Here is a 21,062-nt window from a genome sequence, read left to right as displayed (position 1 = left end):
TGTGAAATGTCAGCCAATTTTGTTTACTGACCGCCCAAAATTAATGTGTCTGCGGTGGTGTAGTGGGTCAGGAACGTGTGGAAACAGCGTTCCCACTCTGCTTTTTCAAAGAACCTACCTATATAGTTGTAAGCAACCTGTATTTTCCTTCAACCTTGGTGAATGTTCCCACACTGGAACATTTGAACATTTGATGGGCTACAGCAATTTCCCTTGAAAATGTTTTTATACTGTTTTTTGACTGGCGCAGACACTTAAAAGAATCATGACTTCCCCCAAATTTTCACCCCAATAGGTTTATACTTTTTAACAAATTTGAATGATTCAATTATATCAAACTTTTTTTAAACATTCTAAACATTGGTATCCTCTATCTTTTCAGCTCGTAACACCTGAGGTTTACGAGCAACATCTGGCCAAGTCTGTTGCACAGGCTGAGAATAAAATTGGAAATGCATTTCACTGCAAGTCCCCTGATTGTCCTGGCTGGTGTATATTTGAGGACAATGTCAACACCTTCCAATGCCCAGTCTGCAACCAAGTCAACTGTCTTACTTGTCAGGTAGGGATTTTTTTGTTTTTTAGCCCAGAACTGTTTTGCCATTACTTCAGGTTTGGCATAGAGAGTTGCGGCATTATCACTTAGATAAAATGCATTAGTGATTGGTGGGATTTGAACCCAGTACTTGAGGAACTGAAGTCCCACGCTGTACAACTATACCTGCTCGCTCCCCTTGGTAGGTTTGTTGATAACGTTTTCACTGGTGAATGCTCGTCCCCCCGATTGTCCTGTCTGGTGCATATTTGATGACACGTCAACAACGCCTTCTAGTCATCAGATTAATAAATAATGTACATTCTGATAAATCTATGTGAGGATTATTAAACAATCTAATTTTTCGCACAGTATAACAATAACATTTTTTAATTCAGCATAGTAACTAAGTATTAAAATATGAAGAAAACTCAAAATCATACAGCTTCCAGGGCATTGTATTCTGTTGGTTTTAACCTGTTGATGGTAAAAAGAAACATTGGTTTTATTTAATTGTTAAATTTCTTTACCTACAATCGGTTTTTAAACTAGACTTTTCATTAAATTTTTATGATTGAAAAGATCCACTTTATCACATTGTTTACGGTACTTACTTGACAGCGCTAGTGTGGTAAAGGCTGGTAGGGGTATGGTGTTCGTAACGGACCAATGAAGTTCAAGGAATGACAGAAAAAAAGTAAAATTGTAATGCTTTAAACGCCAACTTATCAGCCTGACAACGACCAATTCAATTGTTGATCTGCCGACTTCTGCTGAAAACTCAGATATTCTTTCATTATCTTAAAACTTGAACTAAACAATTAGCTAAGAATAATAATTTAACAGATAGGCTAGTTTAAATTTATTGTTTGTTTTTATTTAAATGTTGTAAATACACTTTTTTAATTGGCTTACATTCAGTATTGCTAAGAATATGTAATATTTGTCTACTTGTTCCTGTCTAATGGAAGGTTATCTTGTGTTTTCCCCTTTTAACTCCATCAAAATATTATTATCCTAATTTGAGTTTGTTATACTTCCAAACTTGGATTTTTTAAATTACCTCTGATAATTTTTTGCCTTGTATTCGATATTCGGCGTTTACTATACTTCTACGGGCTCTTTAATTTTTGTAGTTAAAAGATGTTCATTCAAAGTTAGCGAATCCGCTCTTGGAAACTATACATGTATAGTCAAATTAAAATTAATCTTATTTGTATATTGTATTCTGTAGTTCTCTAATGTAGTGGTATTCTCAACAGGCTATTCATCCTGGTATGGACTGTAAGCAGCATCAAGAGAAGGCTCAACTAGAAGCTGAAACTAACGCTGATGCTCGCCGCACTAGAGAAATGCTCGAGGTATTCCTAGTACCCTAGTACTGTATATAACAATAGAGAAAGGAATCAGCCAAACACCAACCAAGCGAGTTCTACTTGTCCTATGAAACATTACCCTAAGCGAGATCTACTTGGCACAATAAATCAGAAATGTCTGGTTTTCTTATGAATTTTAACCTGTAGTTAGCTGCTTTAGTTTCATTTTTAGTTATCACCCAGTAATCTGAAATTATTCTGTTGAGATAGAAACCTAGATGATTTATTATGATTAGATGATTTATTTATTAGATGATACTATTAGTTGTCGTTGTCAGACAATGTCTAAACATAAAACAGTTTTTTAGTAAATTCAAATTGTGTTCCGACTTCTGAGCTGGAATTGTGTGTTAATTTTGTTTGCTCTGATATATTTGTTTTGCTATATAATTACAAAAAATAATTTTATGTAATAAATTTCTGCTCTATAAGTGTTTGTTATTTTCTAATACAGCTTTAGGCTATTGAGCTGTTAACAATACTGGAAACATAATTTTTATTGTCTTGATGATTGTGCCAACTGTCCTCGCGTTACTGGTGAAGGCACTAAAAAAAACTTGACTTACTTTGTCTTTATGCATTTAACGTATTGGTGTTTTAACACGATTTAGATTTTGACTCTGGCACAGTAAATTAGTATAGCAGTAAGAAAGGGTAAGAAAAAGAGTAAAAATGGGAAGCATATCTTGGGACCAAATATGTTTAGGACTAGTAACGTTGCTGAAAACACCAATTTGAAATACATGGCCTGGCTTTTAGGTGCTCCGTAATGCATGGTAAATATGGAATGATGTTAACTTATATGGTAGATATTGGTAATTAATAATGAAATGTATAAATAAATTTAAATGTTAAAAAAGGCCAATATATAATAATTTGTTAAATTCACAAGCGCTTTCGGAAACTAGGTCTCCATCGTCTTAAATTTAAGTTTTAAACACAGCCTGACGATAGAAACCTAGTTTCCAAAAGCGCTTGTGAATTAAACAAATTATTATATTATGTTCATTATGGAATGAAGCGTAGATGAAAATAACACAGCATAGGGCTGTGCGGCTGTGATTGGCTGAGGTGTTCCATGTGTAAGACTAGATATGATAGATTGTGTGTCTGAGACTACAGTTTAGTCTGTGGTCCTCAGGAGATGGTACAGCGAGGTGAGGCATTGCCATGTCCTACGTGTCATGTGGTGCTGATGAAGAAGTGCGGCTGTGATTGGCTGAGGTGCTCCATGTGTAAGACTAGATATGATAGATTGTGTGTCTGAGACTACAGTTTAGTCTGTGGTCCTCAGGAGATGGTACAGCGAGGTGAGGCATTGCCATGTCCTACGTGTCATGTGGTGCTGATGAAGAAGTGGGGCTGTGATTGGCTGAGGTGCTACATGTGTAAGACTAGATATGATAGATTGTATGTCTGAGACTACAGTTCAGTCTGTGGTCCTCAGGAGATGGTACAGCGAGGTGAGGCATTGCCATGTCCTACGTGTCATGTGGTGCTGATGAAGAAGTGGGACTGTGATTGGCTGAGGTGCTGCACGTGTAAGACTAGATATGATAGATTGTGTGTCTGAGACTACAGTTTAGTCTGTGGTTCTCAGGAGATGGTACAGCGAGGTGAGGCATTGCCATGTCCTACGTGTCATGTGGTGCTGATGAAGAAGTGGGGCTGTGATTGGCTGAGGTGCTCCATGTGTAAGACAGAGATTTGCTGGGTAACTCGAGGCCCTCGGTGGGGTCCTGGGGTAAGTTCAGCAATTTTTATTATTATGATAACTCATTATGGTTCAATCTCAAAAGTCTGTATTTGAATTGAGAGAGTGACGGAATTCAAAGTGTCAGGTTAAAAGAAATATTAGTTAAATAAACATATAACTAAATGAATAACTTCTTGATTAGCATCGTACGTGTTATTGAATTACCCGAAAAACAAAAAGATGTACGTCTAATATCACTTGTAATAATATATTTACATTTATACTGTTGACTCACTCTCTATTCGACACTCATTCTTCACTCATATTTGCAATCAACTACCCTTAGTTGTGTCTCTATATTAATTAGCTACTTAGTAATAGTCTTGCTATTTTCGCTCCATATGTCTTTTACTTAGAATTTTTGTAAATAATAAATTAATCAAATGTATTGTTTGTTATTCAGGGCAAAGGTGACACTTCGGCAGGTTGTAAATGTGGAGTGAACGGAGTCAAATGCCACCCCAAGTGTAACTACTGTCATTGAATTTTCCTCTCAACTGAACCAACGAAACTAGTCCTCGCAATTGTGATTGCTCCGTATACTCGGGTTTGTTTTGTATATTGTATTATTAGATAAGGCTAGCTGTTAAAATACAATCGGTTTGATTTTTGACAAGTGTAAATACATTTGGGTTAAAGGCATAAACCTTGATCGGTAGGATCTTGTTATCCAATGTCTCATCATCATTGTTATTTATTTGTTTTAACCACAAGACTTGAGCTCGAATTAAAATCTTTTATAAATTAATGTTTCAGAGATTTTTTCAATTTTGTTATGATTGTCAAGTGTCTACATTTTTAACCTAGTGAAACTGAATCACTGTTTACTAATTCAAATCTTTTACATTAAATAATTGGTATCACAATTCAATGTTGGTGTTATTAGATTATTGAAATACCCAACACTTCCAAGAAGTAAAAAATGTACTGGCATATTATTTCCCTCTAATTCTCTGATGCTCACTTGAACCAAAAATGATTATACTTAATCTACTTAATATTTCTGCCAAACTAATGATAAATGAAACTAATGCTCTGAAAAGTTATACTATATTGTTTTTAGATAACAGTGTCACCCTTGAAACTGCAACATTCATCCTCACATTTATACAATTTATAAGGAAAAAATAAAGCAATTTTATCAAATTTTCTCAATGACATAAAGTACATAAAAAATTAGTTTTGGAGTTTACAGTATAACACTTTTAACAAGGTTTAAGATAAGAGTGTAAATAAGTTTGTTTGCAATGAGAGTTTTTTTAATACTGTCAAGTGTATTGCTTGTGCGAGACATAATTAAAATATTTATATAATATGTTGAGATCATTGTTTTCTTTAACCCACTCTTATATTCACACGTGTGTTTCATTGAGTTATTTGTGCTTCTTCTTATAATATTTCCTATTGTCATAACGTAGGTTTACACATAAACGTGAATGTTTTTGTGGACACACACACAGTAAGGACACAAAAAATTGGCAAAATGCCCGATTTGGATTTGATTTAAATATTATAAATTAGGTAAGATTAAATCACTGAAAAATCTAAGAAATTCGGTTTAACATAAACTTTAATTGAAAACAAAGGTTTTACAGAAATATCTCGATGAAAACGTTTAAGAAAGTTAGAAGTTTTATTAATTTAGTAATAGTCCAGTTACCAAATGAAAGGCAAGTTGAATACTTGCTTATGAAAATCCAGGATCTCAAAACTGCACGAGATAATATGTGTTCTTGTTTGTATTGTCATATAATTTGCTCAGATTTGTGACAAGATTGACAAATGCTGGACACATGGTTTTAAGAGACCCTTCTTTCAGAGATGAAACCTATACTACTTCGCACAATTCCCTAAGATCCATTCTGATGCAAGTGTGACTGCGTCTTCCTCTCAGGTCTTCAAGTTTCGTCAACGGATGTGCAAAAGGAGCTACAATCTCTTGATCTGAGTAAATGTCCTGGCCACTAAAAGCCTGTTATGGTAACTATCATTCTTATAAATTGTATCCCGGTATTTGCAACCCTCTTTTCAGTCCTGTTTATGCCTCCTTGAAATCTGCAACTGAATTTCTATTGAATATGAATACTCCAAACTAGACATATTATAGTTAGGCCGCTTAGAAAACGACCTGCGCGCTAATGCTAAACCAATGCTGGAGGAGGTCGCTTTCTAAGCGGCCGAACTATAGTGTGAGGTATAGCATTATTTATATCACATCTATCAGTTACAAAACTAGAGGAAAAACAATTTTAGGCTGAGAGTAGCTCACTCAACTAGGTTTGTTTGAATAAAATATTTGCTACAGCTGGTCTATACAGATGGAACGTCTACTTCGGTATACTTAAGTCAATGGCCATAAAAATGGTTGAATACTGATGAAAATAAACAGTATCAGCAAATTTGGGAACTACATTTTGGGTTTGGTGGGACCCAAAACAGATATTTCGACCCAAAACACAAACTAAAAATGTTGACAAAGACAATACTTTCTTCATATACTATGTATAGCGACTAGCGAGAAAGTAAAATTGTTGAATTGTAAGTGAAAGTCAATATAGATTACTTGACTACCAGACAGGAAAAAAGGAATTATAAACAAACAGTTGTGGTGTGTGATAACTTAAATATTTAATAGTTTTTCATATAAGGTTCTTATGTATAACTTGATAAAAACTCTTGATTTTTTGTTTGTGCAAAACTACTCTGTTGTGTTGCATATTGCGTAAGCCGACAGTCCCAAGTCCATAACAAATGCTAACATGTACAGTGTCACATACGAGTATAAACAAATAACTGCACCTTAAATATACAAGTTTGGTGTGAACTAAACAAATTTACAATACTCAAACAATCTGTGTCTTATGATATTTTTCTTTTGATTTTTTAGAAAACAAAATCTGTAGAGGATTTTGACACGTTGTAACTATTACTTCTGACAGTTAAACAATAGTATAAGATAAAACTATAAACTGTAAACAATGTTGCACCAACAATAATGGTCAGTTGTAAACTTATGTTAAGTTAGACTACTTATGAAGTTAAATGCAATAGATTTGAAAAGTAAATGTAAAACGGATGGTAGATTATACTGTTTATTTTGAGCAATCAAAATCCTCTCTAAATTCAAATGCAAAAATATATATTGATCCGCTACTTCAGTCGAACATTGTAAAAATACTTAATATTAGTTGAGAAAACTGATTGTTTAATTAGACGTTTACAATACCGTAACAAATACTTAAAATTCAACAGAAAACTTTAAATACAAACAATTTTATGAGAACAGCTATTAAACAATATTAAATATCGGTACTTAACAAGATTCAAACACAAAATGTATACAATTAATTGAGAACAGTAATTTTAAGCTCGATAATAACAAAAAATGCAATGCTCAAAGGAAAAAGTAGAGTTAGGAAAATAATGAATTCCTGAGTTCTGAAAACTACACTGTTTAGTATTTTTGATTAGTCACTTAAAAATCAACAGCGTTAAAATGATATGCTTTAATACTTGAGATCATAATCCTAAAACTCTGTCGTCAAAAACAGCCTCCAAACGAAGCTTTCTGAATAAATATGTAGAGTAGTCGGACAAACCGAAGGCGAGTTTAATATATAGATACACAACAGTCTACAGCCGTACACAAAATCCTATGTACACAACAAAACAGGGAAGATGTAAAGTAATAGTGACAAACACGGGGTAACAATTGGAAAGTAGCTGTCCAGAATAAATATCAACACTGAATTTATAAATATAATTACAGACACACATTCCACACATAATAAAAAACAGTTACTTATTCTACAAATAAAATGTCGGCCAACAATGACTGTCTTTTGTTATTTACAAAATTAATCTATCGATATATTCATAAGGGCATACGGACGCTAGTTTAAATCTCTCTTTATACACACATAGTACAAATAAGTCATAAATAATATCACTAAATAAATACATCCACTGTCCGACCCCTCGGAATGGAAAACTAATCAGGGGAAATTATCACAGGTGAACGAACGGGGAACTAAAACCGATAAAATGCCCGACACTTAACACTCAATATTGTCCCTCCGAGCTCGGTTATCTATAAAGACTAGTTTCAAAATAGGAACATTGCAACCGCACTGGGGTTCCTTCGGAGGCAGGTTAAGTCGGGTAGAAGGGTCATGCGGCCAATCCCTCCCCTCGTGGTGGAGGTACGTGGGCCGGGGGAGAGTCGGGGGCTGTCGGAGGCTTGCGGTCGTAATGCAGGTCCCACAACGGAGGTGTGCTGCGATGCTGCGGTGAACCGAGAGGCTGCTTCTCAGACCCTGGCGACCCTGGTTTCATCTCCAGAGCTCTGTAGCCTCCAAACCCCAACAGACCATTGGACATGTTGCTTCCTACGTTCTGGATGACTGAGATCTCGTTTAGCTGAAAACAAGAATGATTGTTAACAAAAGATACTGCAGATATTGCATTTACTTTGGTCATAGTCTAACAGTGTTTCCCGACCTGTAGTACGTCTATCACTTGTAGTACGCAGATGCCACAACGGTAGTCTGTGGTGTTGATCTTAGTACAAGTATAATTCGTTAGGATTGTTAGAAAGAGGACGGGATTATTTAAACTTAATGACAATTGTGTAACTGACAAATCAATTGCACTCAAGTAATATAGGAGAAAATAAATCTCAGTACTTCAGTCAGGTGCACCCTTCACTATTTACAAAAATATAAACCTCTGGATCTTTTGATTTGATTTGGTTCAGGAAAGCTCTGCTAGGAGTTGGAAATGATCGGGACTTTTTGGAATGAATTTTGTTTTGGAACAGAAGTTGGCCTCTTATTTTCAAGCTTAGTCTTCTTATTGAAGTTTTTTCATTAGTTTACTGCTAAAGAACAATATCCCTGGGTACCGTATATGTTTTGTCTGTTTTGGGTAACACTGGTAATGAAAATCATGAGACAATCAATAAGAAAAATCGATTAAAAACTATTGTATCCCTTGAACGTTTGTAGCGAATCGCTACAATAGGGCAAGTCACGTGACGACGATGCGCGCACAGTCGGTCCGGCAAGCGCGCGCGGCGATCTACCAGAGTCGTAGTAGTGTCTCCGTCTCCGCCAACAGCACTTCTTAGTCTGGATAAGTACTTAAATTAAGAATATGTCTAGATAGTTTTCGTAGGGGTTGGGGAAGGGTGTAGGTTAGGGTAAATAGTAATTAAATTATGTAATTCATTAGGTTCTCGAATGGTCGTGGTCTGGCAATCAATATCACAAATTTAGAATTCACATTTGCTAAATCTAGTTACCTTTTTCACGAATTAGAATAAGTCCATATATATATATACTGTATATATTTCTCTGTTCATTATATTATAATTAGATATATTAAAGAACATAAAAGCTGGCTGTGATAGGCAGCTAAGGTAATATTGTGCACTTTGATGAGTTAGATTAATTCCTTGCAATAGAGTTGGGTTACGACAGGAAATGTGCGTGATTTGGTAGTGGTTGGAGGAAGATATATAGGGCCCAGGTATCTTCATTTACACTCATACTAGCTACTCCACATCATCACACGTTAAGAGTAGTAATATTTTACTTTACCTTTTGCTGCATCCCGTTAAGGAACGGTGCTGGAAGGTATGGATAGAAAAGATCCGGCCTGCGGTGGAGAAAGTCGGAATCCTTGGGTGTGATTGGCAGCGGTGGCAAATCTAGGGACATGCGGCGGCCGCGTCGTGAAGCACCGTTGGTCCACATATGGGTACCCATGTGTACCTACATCAATAACATGTGTTAGATTACAGGTATCATGAAGTATATTGTACAACTATGCCTATACATAATTACAAGAGTAAATAATGTGATATTTTCATTAGTTTAGTTTTCATTAGCATTTTTGTTTTCTTATACAGGAAACTAAACCTCTAGGTGCCTGACATAATGATTGGTTTCCTCTGTTCTCATGTTTGCAAGCTTATGAGAAAGTACTATCTATGATGACTACTTGTTATTAACATGAAAATTCAACTAGGCCATATATCCATCCTAGGGATTTCCCCAGCTTGTTTATTTGTGAACAGGTAATAGTGAAGTCACTAAATTGTCAAAAAATAAGATGATAATTTTTTTTTAGTCCTAGGACGCTAGGCACGAGCCTGGGATTGTTTTTCACATTACTTCAGGCTAGACCTAGGGGTTGCAGCATTATCACTTAGAACCACTTACACAACAACAACAACACACAAGAACAACTTAAAATCCATTGGTGACTTGGCGGGGATCGAACCCGGGACCTCAGGGACTGAAGTCCCGCGCTCTAACCACTACGCCAGCTCGCTGCAACTAGCAAAAGTATAAATTTATTTTAGTGATAAATGGCTGATATATTCCGCCACGGATACTCTTATAGCTTATTCAGAATATTTAATTTGAAAGCGGAAGGACAAGTTACAAGGTACTTCAGTACTTAAGGTTTTATAACGTTAAAGAAATAAGCAATAAACTAAAAGAGATTTTAAATAGGTTGGTAAAAATTCTGGTTATGCTAGGATGTTATGTTTTTGAGCAACAGTTTGAAGTGAATAAGTTATCCAGGAACCTTAAACCTCCCTCATCATATGAATGACTTCTCTAGTATAGAAACATAAGAGGAGCGAGCTGGTCTAGTGGTAGAGAGCGGGGCTTCAGAGCCCAATGTCATGGGTTCAAATCTCGGCAATTTATACTATGTACAATGGATTTTATCTATGTGATTTATTAATGTCACCACCCTCAAGGACTAGACTGAAGTATAATGTGTAAAACAGTTCTAGGCTAGAACCTAGAGTCCTAGGATGTGAAGTGGGACATAGTAATGTATAGAAACAGAAACATATTTGTAATTTATTTTTGGAAATTGATCACTAAATATTTTGGTAAAAACCGCAGGAATTTTCCAAGAAATTAAAATTTCCCAATGCAAAGAGGGAGTTTGGGTTACTAGAGAAGTAACACATTAATTCTTTGTAACTACGTTAAATTGCAGTATATTTTGATTTAGAAAGAAGTACTCCTTTTTTGTAACACTTTCTTGCACCTACTCTGTTTAACTATACAACCTTTGTCCCAAACATTGGACTATTCCTAAATATTCTCAATTTGTGATCAGGTAATAACTTATTATTATAGGTCCTTGGATTGTTTGTATTATGGATCCAATTTGGAACCTTTTTAAATCCTACTCCTGAATGGTTAAAATGTGTTAAAAAGATGGTTTTAAGATATCATATTTTTACTTTCAAGATGTACTCATAACACAATTTTGTTGTGAGGTTAGTAAAGAATATTTGACCTCGAAATCTCAAAGTATGGGTTCAATCGTTCAATGCAGCTCAATATAACTATAATCAACTGGTATACATGTCTCTAGGGGTGGTTTAGCAAAAATTCCAAAAATAATTTCTCTTTAGGCCTAATCTTTAATCTTTTTAATGTAAATGTTTTAAATATTTATTGTGAGTATTAAATGATACACCCAAAATTCCATGACTCAGAACAGAATTTAAACTATTGATCAATAACTATGAGGTACCAATATATAGTCAAAAACATGTAAGATTAAAATTGTATGGTTATTTATTAGGACAGCAGGCTTGCCTGAATGGGGAGGAGTCCAATCTGATACAAGAAATACAGAAAATCAACATTTAAACACACAATTTAGAATATTTCACTTTTTAGCGTTTTCTTTTCAGCACTCAGGTAAGCCATCTAAAAAAAATCTCTAAAACCTGAACTCTGTAAGATGTAACCTGTCTCCTAACCCTTTATCTAGCTGTGACTTGCCAATGGTTTAACGCCCATCAGGCCAGTCCCCAGGTAGATGAAGGTGCTGGACTCTCCAGACAGGTTTCTTCATACAGACTATAGGTTCTTGTGCTCTATGTTACATCCTTAACCTCAATTTTAAGGTTAGTTTACCTTGAGGTTACCCTTGGTGGTGAATGCCTTGTGGCATATTGTGCAGCGGAAGGGTTTGTCTCCAGTGTGCGTTCTCATGTGGATCTGCAGAGCCGAAGACGACGAGAAGTTCTTATTGCAAACATGGCACAAGTGTTTTGGCAAGCCTAAAACACACACGCGCGCACCAACGTGCGGTTAAAAGCTGCACACATTAATGTAAAGCGCTCTACGCGCGTTTGGTACATTTGGGTTAGGTTGGTTCAGGATTGCCAAATCACTGGAACCATCGAGCATTGCTTTTCTAGTTTGACGGTTAAAATAATGCTAGAAAAGTTCTGTGACTGTGAGTAAGGTTTTAGTGTCAGTATATTTGGATTCAGTATTCCATTTGATTTAAGTTTCTTATATTAGTTGTTTGAAAAATAAAAAAATTACACAACTGTTTTTTTATATAGAAATTGTGGTGGTGTTTTAATTTGTTAAACATTATAGACACTTTTTTAGTAAAGGTTGTGCGAATTGCATAGGTTATAAAATTTACTGAAGTTTTCAGTGAATTTCAAAAGTTAGATTTTAAACAAATTTAAGTTTTATTAATACAATATTCAAAATTGGCAAACAAACTTTAAAAAAATATAGTGACACTGAAACATATTTTTAAATTGCATGCTTGATTATTTATGTATGAATAACTCGCATATACAAAACCATTTAAAAAACGTTAAAAAAATTTTTTGAAACCATAAAACATGCTACTTAATCAAGTTTTGCATATTGATTTCTATTGAATTAAAACTTACTAGGCTGTCTCTTAGGCAGAGGTAGGATGGATTCTTCTGGTGATCTCTTCACAGGCTGCGGCGGTGGTGGAGGTTGATGATGTTGGTGTTGATGCTGTTGATGTTGTTGATGGTGTTGATGTTGATGATGCTGCGGAGACTGATACAGCTGCAATTGTTGCTGCAGGTTAGGCTCCTTGGGAGGTGGTGGCCCAGTGGGGGTCAGCGGGGGACCCACAGGAGGTTGCGTAGGAGTCTGCGGAGCCTCAAGAGCTCTGACAGAGCCGATGTCTCTACTCTCGGAACTAGCGTTGCTGGTGTCGTCCGTAGGGCTCTTTTGCTCAAAGAGATGTGAAGGCATGTCTCGTATCTTGTGTGTTAGCATGTGTTGCTTCATATTCCCCTGCGTACACGCAGCCAACTGATTAATTGCTCAATTGAAACGAGTTTGTGTGGGGGAAAAAAAGTTTTAAAATATAGCAACCTAATCTAAATGATATCTATTTACATTTTTAAACATATAAATTTTTTTTCGGACTAATATTTGGTCAATTTTCTTTGCTTTTTGTAAACAAGTTGGGTTTATCATTGGCAAAGCAAATAATATTTTGGGAGGGGCCAAGGTCAATATTTACCCATTGGAAAACAATCATCCGTTTTGCTTTTTTGTTTTGATTGCCAAATTAAGGAGGTAAATAAACCATACATCCTGTTATTAATATTTTCAATGTGTGTGAAGCAAATTTTGCATTTGGGCAATTCAGAGTGGCCAATATTTGCATACTTTCTTATATTAATTAGTTCAGTGAAGAGTATGTATGAAGTTAACAAAAAAGATTGTAAAATGTCTGATATCTAAGTATGTTAGTCTATCTTAGAATATTTTTCCATACCCACTCAGGAACCTGTATTATTAAGAGAAAGTCATCATACTGTATTTTAACAACAGAATGTAAAAGTAATATTTAATTAGGACTAATATCTAAGCTAATAATAGTAAAGAAAATCAATTAACCAAGTTTAACTTATAAATGTTAATTTATGGTTTTTTTTACTCATTGTAAAAATACAACTGTTGACGAGTGAATGATGCTGGGAATGATCACAGCAAAAAGGTTTAGCTTTGCACAATTCAATCAGTAACAAATAAAACATCAATTTGAAATTCATAGGGAGGTAAAACAACACTAGTTAATGCACAGTATTCCAATTAGGGTAATCCATATGGCTAATGAATTTGTTTCAGGGTAAATGTTTTTTTAACAAATAGAGTAATAGGTTTAGTCTCAACAGTGAAGCTGGAAAGAGATTTAATGTTGTTTTCATTGAATTTCACACAGTATTAACTGGGTATGGTTTGTATAATGCCTATGCCTGCTAAAAATGACAATGACGTAATAGGTGTTGCGATCATTGATTATATACTACACCAAGTGTATAATAAATGGTATTGTTTGTAAAGCGGAAAAATATTTTGCACAGTATTAAAATGAGTCCAATTTATGGAGCACATACAAGAAATAATAGCGATATAAATTTGTGTGTGATTATTGATTAACCGTTAAAAATGTGAGAGAAATTTACAACATTTTGAAAGTAGGGTATTTTTTGACGGTGAAGGAGTGCGATACAATCACTTATAGATGTGCTAGGGAGTTGAAATTTCGCACACTTGTAGTTCTTGGTCCCAAACCATCCATAAAATCCCAAAAAGTCGCATTTTCAAATTTTAACCCCCCCCCCCCAAAAAAAAATCCAAAATGGCGTACCTCTGAAAACGACAAAACACTTTTTTTTTCAAACGGCTATAGCTTGAAAACGGTAGGAGCTATAAAAGATTTGAGGCAAAACCGTAGGTTCGGAATTAAATTTCCTACAAGACACTATTTATGCGTTTTGTCGCACTCCTTCGCCGTAAAAAAACGCGCTACTTTCAAAATTTTGTAAATTTCTCTCAAATTTTTAACGGTTTTCACTATTTTTCGTATCTAAATAATTATTTTCCCCAAATCCAACGGAAGTCACATAGAACATCTTTAGTTTAAGGTAAAAAAACTTTAAGTGTTTTCCTTTAAAACAACACCAAAACCAGCTCTGTACCTTGTTTAATAAGATTTATATGAATTTTAAAAGTTGTAAAGTCCTTTTTGAATCACCCTGTATAGTAAACTAACCAATTGATTGACTAAGAAAAAAAACTTCTTCTGTACAGCCTGAACCAATTAGACGTGTAAAAAGATGAACACTTTTCAACAAAGACAAACACAACAAACTCCGAATGCTCGCAAAGTGGAATTTAGTGTAATTCATTTTACAAGTTGAAAGTAGTCGTTTGTTGAGAAACGTCCGGTGATAAACACACGAATGTTATTAAATGGGACCAATTAAAAGTGGTAGTGCGATCTTAGCCGAGAAGACAAAAGAAGGCTGCCATCTCTAAATAAACCCGTCAGAGGGAAAATAATAGTTGAGGCGGAGGGACGACCAGTCAGTCATAGTTTGGGTTTGGGCCAAACTATGCGCTAATTTCAGAGAGCCACTTATTGCATATGTCATCCAAACAAATAGTACCATTGTATCTGGCCCCTCCTACCATCTCGCGTATGACGCGGGCAGAGATGGCGAAGAAAAGAGGAAAGAGGGTCTGTAAAACTCTTTAAATTCAAGTTGGGTTAGGTTAGGTTGTGGTTTCGTTTTCATTACTTTGAATATGCATCATATTTTCTATTCAAAGTCAAAGACTTAATTTAAAGAGGTTAGCAAAAGCCAACGGAATTTGAACGCCCTTGAAAGAATACTGCGGTAACGATTTCGGTGAATACCCAGGGATAGTAGTGTGGTTATGACAATAAAGAAGGTCAACAATCTTAGATTTAAAACTGCGTAGATTTTATAGGCAAATAGAACTTCTTATGTATTAACTGTCACTTCTGTCAAAGACTATTTGATTATTTAACCAGTTGTCCAGTTAGCCTAACTAGTTGGTGCCCTACCTTGGTCGAGAAGCCTCTGTCGCAGATGGTACATTTGAAGGGGCGTTCTTTCGTGTGACTGCGGTAGTGGATCTCCAGCGCAGAGTTGCAGGCGAACGTCTTGAAGCAAATGTTGCAAGTGGTGTTACCCCTCACTGTACAAACAGAAAGATGGTAGAATACAAGTTGTATATCGGCGTCATTTGTGTATCGAACAATTAGACTCGGGAGAAAATAAAGTATAAACTAAATAAATAGTAATAGTTTAAATTTAAAACTAAACTATCACGGTGATGTTTTCTGAGGTAAGGTAAGTCTGTGCCAGTAGGATAATTCAACCTAAACAGTCAATCCAACAACAATAAACACTTGATAATATCGTTAAGGATGTGCCAAAAATTTATGTTCAAAATACGTTTCAAGCTTCCCACATGATTACCCACAAATCGATCGCTAGAGCGATTGCCCTTTGCCAACGCAATCAAAAATAAAATAAGCGAGCATCTAGGTCTAACCTCTATTGGCATCCGACGGCGGATCGCTCAACGTTTATTTACGGGTCTCTCTATCTATAGCCTTCGCATTAAAATGTCAATGCATTATCATTAGATTGGAAGTGCGAGTGCGTACATTGCTGAACACCTGCCAATCTCGAGTCGCTCGGAGCGCTTCAACCTCGCCCGTACTGTTAAATTATTTCTACTTTCAACTTTGAGTTGGGGATATCAAACGGTAAGCCTACACTTGAAATTGCGTTTCTGGTTAAAATAACTCAAATATGTCTCACATTAGCTTTTTTTAATGCCTTTGCATCTAAAATGGAAAAGGAAAACGTATTGTTTAAATGTTCATGCAGGTTGTTTAAGCTGAGACTCATTTTATGGATCAATGAAAATTGGAGTGAATCAGATTATTCTCCCTTCCTTAGAAAAGAATATTTAAAACTGATTACACTTATCATAGCTTGAACTGAGGGGAGTGTTGAGAAGTTTGAATACATGCACTGGGAGTGAAATAATCAACATTTGGTAGTAATATACGGACGACAGACAACATGAACACACAAGGGGCGAGGGACAAGTTACCTGCGGGTCCCACAGCCAGTCCCATGGGGCTGAACGCCGTGGACGTTAACACTGAGGAGGTGAGAGAAGACAGCGCCGAGGTAGGCAGTAGGCCGAACCCCGAGAACACTCCGGTGGAAGTTCTCGGTGTGAGGTCCAGAGCGCCCAGGCTGCCTGACTCCGAGGCCGCGGGACTGGGCGGTCGCTGGGTCGGACGGGGTAGGAGATGGGAGTGGAGATGGGTCTGGGGGGATGGTGTCAGTTGCCCCTCGGACCCACTAGGACTCGAACCCGGCGGAGACTTTTCACCGTTCACTGTAATAGGGGTGAACGAAGTGTTATTGCACAATTCCTCATTTTGGTTTACATGCGATTGACTATACTGAGAAGCTACTGTGGTAATGGTTCGGACTTGATTTTCGAGGGCAGCTAGTGAGGTGGAGAAAGAGGGCGAACCTAATAAGGGACTAGAACTACTGGTTTGGACCTTCTCCGAGAATTCTGACGGGGGTTCGTCTTTGACTGGAGGGCCACAGACGCGCCGATCGTCAGGAGGATGAGGGAGGGGTAGGAATGGTTGGGAGTCCAGAGGTAACATGGACGGTGGGAGGTACTCTCTGATCTCGGCCGCCTGGATCTGCTCGGGTGTCAGATCCGTGGGCTCGCCCGTGTGTAAGCGAATGTGCTGTTGGAGAACGAGCCCGTTGGTGAACTTTTTATGACATACGGGACACTGGTGGAGGACTCTCATAGGAGGCTTTATCCTATGAACACCCATGTGAGTTTTCAGATTCCCTTTGGTCGTAAAGGCTCTTCCACATATTTTACACCTAAAGGGCCTTTCTCCCGTGTGGGTCCTGTAATGCATCTGTAAAGCGCTTTTACAAGAAAGAACGCGGTGACAAATAATACATTGGTTAGGGTCAGTTAGCTTGTGCTCTATATTATCGACCAATTGCTGAAGTTTGGAAGTTTCAGAGGTTTTGGTTACTTCTATTAGGCTTTCCCAGGAATTGTCGTTGCTGCCGGGACGGGGAAGGAGACTAGTATAAAGGGCTGGATCTTTGGACGGATCGATATCAACAGGATTTGAGTTAAAACCTAGAGGTGTGTGAAGGCCGGATGATGTGCTACTGGGAGGAGAATGAGTAAGACTAGGAAAAGAGAAGGAAGGAAAGCGTTGGTCGGTTGAAAAACTAAAATGTCCTATGACAGACGTACTTTTGTTGGAGAGGTTTTCCGGCTGGTCTTGCAGGCTGTCGTCGTGCTTCTCCTCTGGACTCTCCCTGGTCCCAAGCATGTCCTCGTGGCTGTACTTGCTGTCCGAGCTGCACTCGTCGTAGCCCATGGGCGAGTACCTTTCTTGTTCTTGCTCCATTTCTCCCTCGGCTTCTGTTTTGGGAGTGAGTCGTTCATCGCTCTTCACCGGTTCTTCAGTCGTCTCTGTAGTGCACATCGTCAATGGAATAGGCCCATCGTCATCCGACATCTCCTTTTTGAAATGGTCACTACTTTCGGACGGTGGAGGCGAGGTGGAATGTGTTGATAACACCGGTTTGCTCAAGTTCTCCGGGGCTTCTTGGTGCAAGTCTTGGCGTGGCCCGAACAGTGGGATGGGAAGGACGGGTTTGATGAGGGATTGGTGGTGCGGTTGGATGACGAGATCGTGCTGGGGTCGGAACATCGGCAGCCCTGTGGGAGGGAAGGGAGGGCTGCCGGGGAATTGGTGGTGATGCGGTGGCTGAGAATTGTGTGGATGATGTGCAGGAACTCCGGGGGGTAAACTCTGATGAGCTCCCATTTGCGCTAGCAGAGGCGGGTGATACTTGTCTAAATGCTCGGGTACCGGATTAGGATTCATTTTGATGTGCGGGAACTTGGATGTGTGCCTTTGGAAATGTACTTTAAGGTTGCCCTTAGTGGTGAACCGGGAACCGCAAACATTGCACTTAAAAGGGCGCTCACCTGTGTGCGATCTGATATGGATCTGGAGGGCGGAGTCACTGCCGAACACCTTCCCGCAGTATCTGCATCGGTGCTTGAAGAACGGCTCGTTCCTGCCCCCCGTCTTGGAATCATATGGTGACATACTTTTACCCCCGTTCTTTCTAAATGCTAGCTCGTCAGCTAAATTGTTTGCAAGTAAACCCTGACTGGCATTATCTAGGACCTCTTGTGCCCTACGCTGCAACATCTCGAGCGTGTTAGGTTCGCTCGGAGAAGGAGGTGGATCGAGATTCGTAATTATAGAAGATGCAAAACTAGATGAAATGGAACACGGGGGTAGAGAGGGCGTGTGTATTGGAGGGGACGCCGTGACAGGCTTGGGGGCAGAAGTTGGCGTTGTGGCCTGAGGGGCGGAGGCCGGGACGGACTGAGTGGTCGGTGTGGTTATGGCCATGGGGATCTCCTGCTTGACCGGGGTCGGGGTTCTGCTGGGCTTGGGCAGTGAGGGTGGCAGAGGGCTGTGGGATGGTCGAGGTGTGATGGTGAGAGGAAGGGGAGGAGTGGGACTTCCGTCCTTGGGCCGCGTGATCTGCAACTGCTGCTGCAACTGTTGTATCAGGTTTAGCTGCATCATCTGCTGAGTTTGTAATGTGTACAGTGTAGACTGCAGCACTGCTAACTCCTGCAGTGCGGCGGCGTTGTCAGTGTTGTTGGCCATCGCCGTCGCCGCGAACTGTGCCACAGCAACCTTAGTGTTCTGGAGAGCCTCTAGAGTCACATGGCCCGCTGCTGCGGCCGCTGGCAGTTGGAACGGGAACCCCAGTGGCAAGTCTTCTCCTTCACCTTCAGTTTCTCCATCTTCAACGCTGTTGTTATTCTCGGCATCTTGTTTCTGCCTTCGAACTTCTTCTTGCCTTTTACCCTCCTCCGGAAGACTACTCTCTTCGTCTTCCTCGTCTCCGGAGAGAGGCATTTCATCGTTCTCTCCGGAGCCGGGACTGTCTAGGACCTCGACATCTTTGGGAGGTATACACTCCTTTCTGTGGTCTTCGGCCTCCTGGGCATTCGAAAACTCGGCGTTGCAATTGTCACAGACGTTGTCGTCTCTCGGACTTGTCGCCTCCTCTTCAGAGTCCGTTATCGGCCCATCTCCTGAAAAACAAACAGAGTTATTAGACTAACGTATAAAACATCTTTCACAATATACATCTCGAAAAGACTTGTGTACACGAGTATTAACTATAAATGTGGCGATGTTTACAGAATAGCATTTAAATTATTGTAATAAACATCTTGATTTAAGTTGAACATAATGCTTCCGTTCGTCGCTCATATCTCATGTCACGAGCAGAGGCCCTCAAAGATATGCTTTGGGACTAAATACGCCGCTAATAGATTCTCGTCTCAAGTTCCACTGCTAGAAGCCCTTCCGTATTCCACATTTGAGAAGTAATATACGACCTCCAGAAGAAAAATAGCCGCGCCCCAAACATAATAACAGAAATAGCCGAGCCAACCCCCAGACATATGGGGCGGGATATTTCCTACTATTCGGAATATAGTTTGTGTTATGCTCAGCTGGAGTATTCATAACGCTAAATTTAGACTTAAAAATAATGGACTAGTGAGACAAAGCTAGTAGCTAGTGCCGTATCGGATATATCCCTGACATTCTGTAGACTCAGTATTTATAGCCGTGCTGTTGACGAGAGCTGGAACCATAACAGGGACAGATGGTCCGTGTATTTAGCGCACAAACACTCGTTACTCAATTTTACAACCTGTAAACTCTTAAACTGCCTTAGAAATGTGTGGTTACTGAGGAGAAAACAAACACGTCATTTCATCTTACAGGAGCGTTCGTATTAATCTTTTGAGGTTTTCAAACCAACAAATGTATCTAGACGGAGAAAAAGTATTTTAGGAGATACTGGCACGCCAATTTATAGAAACGAGTGTTGAACTGGCAAAACATTAATTTAATTTTAACAATCCGTTGTAGGGTTGACAACTTTGTTTAACTTCTCTCACGCATTATTTGGGAAACTCTTTTATTGTTTCGTATCATCCCGCGTGTGTAGACCATGTATAACCCCCGCCCCCGCATTGCCACGCCGTGACGCCGCCTTGCGCAAGGAGGATCGTGAGAGCTTCGTCCGCAGTTTCGCAAGACGCCGTCGCTTTGTTCCTCTCTTACCCCGCCTCCATCATTACGGCAATTCTCCAGTCGTGGCTCACTGGTTCGGAATCAAAATGGCCGATTGTGATCCGTCATCTGTCACCGTAAAGCTATTTATTTTTATGGATGATTTGACGGAAGTTGTCGGCGTCTTTATGCACCCACCACGCTCGGCCGCGCCCGCCGTGCGGCGCTGATCGCGCTAAACTGTGAAATATGCGGCAGCAATGGTGCATATCCGGATCGGATCTCGGCTTCCGGTCCTATTCCTCCAGTTGATTTCAAATTTGAAAAATCCGAGTCATCGGTGATCAACGCCCCTGCGTGACGTCACGGTCTGCCTGCGCGGTGGATCAAAAGGTACGTCCGAAAATGATCTATATGAATCGTTTTATCACTATACGATTTTCACATTCAAAACATGGGACGATACTAGACATTCACAGACACTCCACACAAACTCCTAGAGTAGCCCACAATCGTAATGGCCCATGAAGACTGTGGAGATGGAGAG

General features: G+C 38.8%; 2 protein-coding genes across 5 annotated transcripts in view; one reads left to right on the top strand and one right to left on the bottom strand.

The window, feature by feature from the left end:
* Positions 1–4,958, top strand: part of LOC128999235 (uncharacterized) — a 57,611-nt gene extending 52,653 nt beyond the window's left edge. The window contains exons 13-16 of the mRNA XM_054425634.1: positions 383–562; positions 1,798–1,896; positions 3,512–3,655; positions 4,071–4,958. Coding sequence (XP_054281609.1) covers positions 383–562; positions 1,798–1,896; positions 3,512–3,655; positions 4,071–4,151 — 504 coding nt within the window. The 3' untranslated portion in view covers positions 4,152–4,958. The remainder of the gene's footprint in view (positions 1–382; positions 563–1,797; positions 1,897–3,511; positions 3,656–4,070) is intronic.
* Positions 4,959–6,285: 1,327 nt separating this feature from the next.
* Positions 6,286–21,062, bottom strand: part of LOC129000018 (sal-like protein 3) — a 118,293-nt gene continuing 103,516 nt past the window's right edge. Inside the window, exons 2-8 of one of the 4 annotated variants that reach the window (XM_054426864.1) lie at positions 17,644–19,521; positions 16,444–16,737; positions 15,380–15,513; positions 12,408–12,789; positions 11,626–11,771; positions 9,268–9,441; positions 6,286–8,086 (exon numbers count right to left, since the gene is read on the bottom strand). In XM_054426864.1, the coding sequence (XP_054282839.1) occupies positions 7,838–8,086; positions 9,268–9,441; positions 11,626–11,771; positions 12,408–12,789; positions 15,380–15,513; positions 16,444–16,737; positions 17,644–19,521 (3,257 nt within the window). In that variant the 3' untranslated portion in view covers positions 6,286–7,837. Of the gene's footprint in view, positions 8,087–9,267; positions 9,442–11,625; positions 11,772–12,407; positions 12,790–15,379; positions 15,514–16,443; positions 19,522–21,062 lie in introns of all 4 variants that reach the window. The other 3 variants (XM_054426862.1, XM_054426863.1, XM_054426865.1) reach the window with 3 other exon arrangements.

Source organism: Macrosteles quadrilineatus, unplaced genomic scaffold (assembly GCF_028750875.1).
Source record: "Macrosteles quadrilineatus isolate MER2022 unplaced genomic scaffold, UCM_ALF_1.0 Scaffold_8__2_contigs__length_117827958, whole genome shotgun sequence".
In the NCBI taxonomy this organism is placed as follows: Eukaryota; Metazoa; Arthropoda; class Insecta; order Hemiptera; family Cicadellidae; genus Macrosteles; species Macrosteles quadrilineatus.
This window is presented reverse-complemented; position numbering and strand designations above follow the sequence as displayed.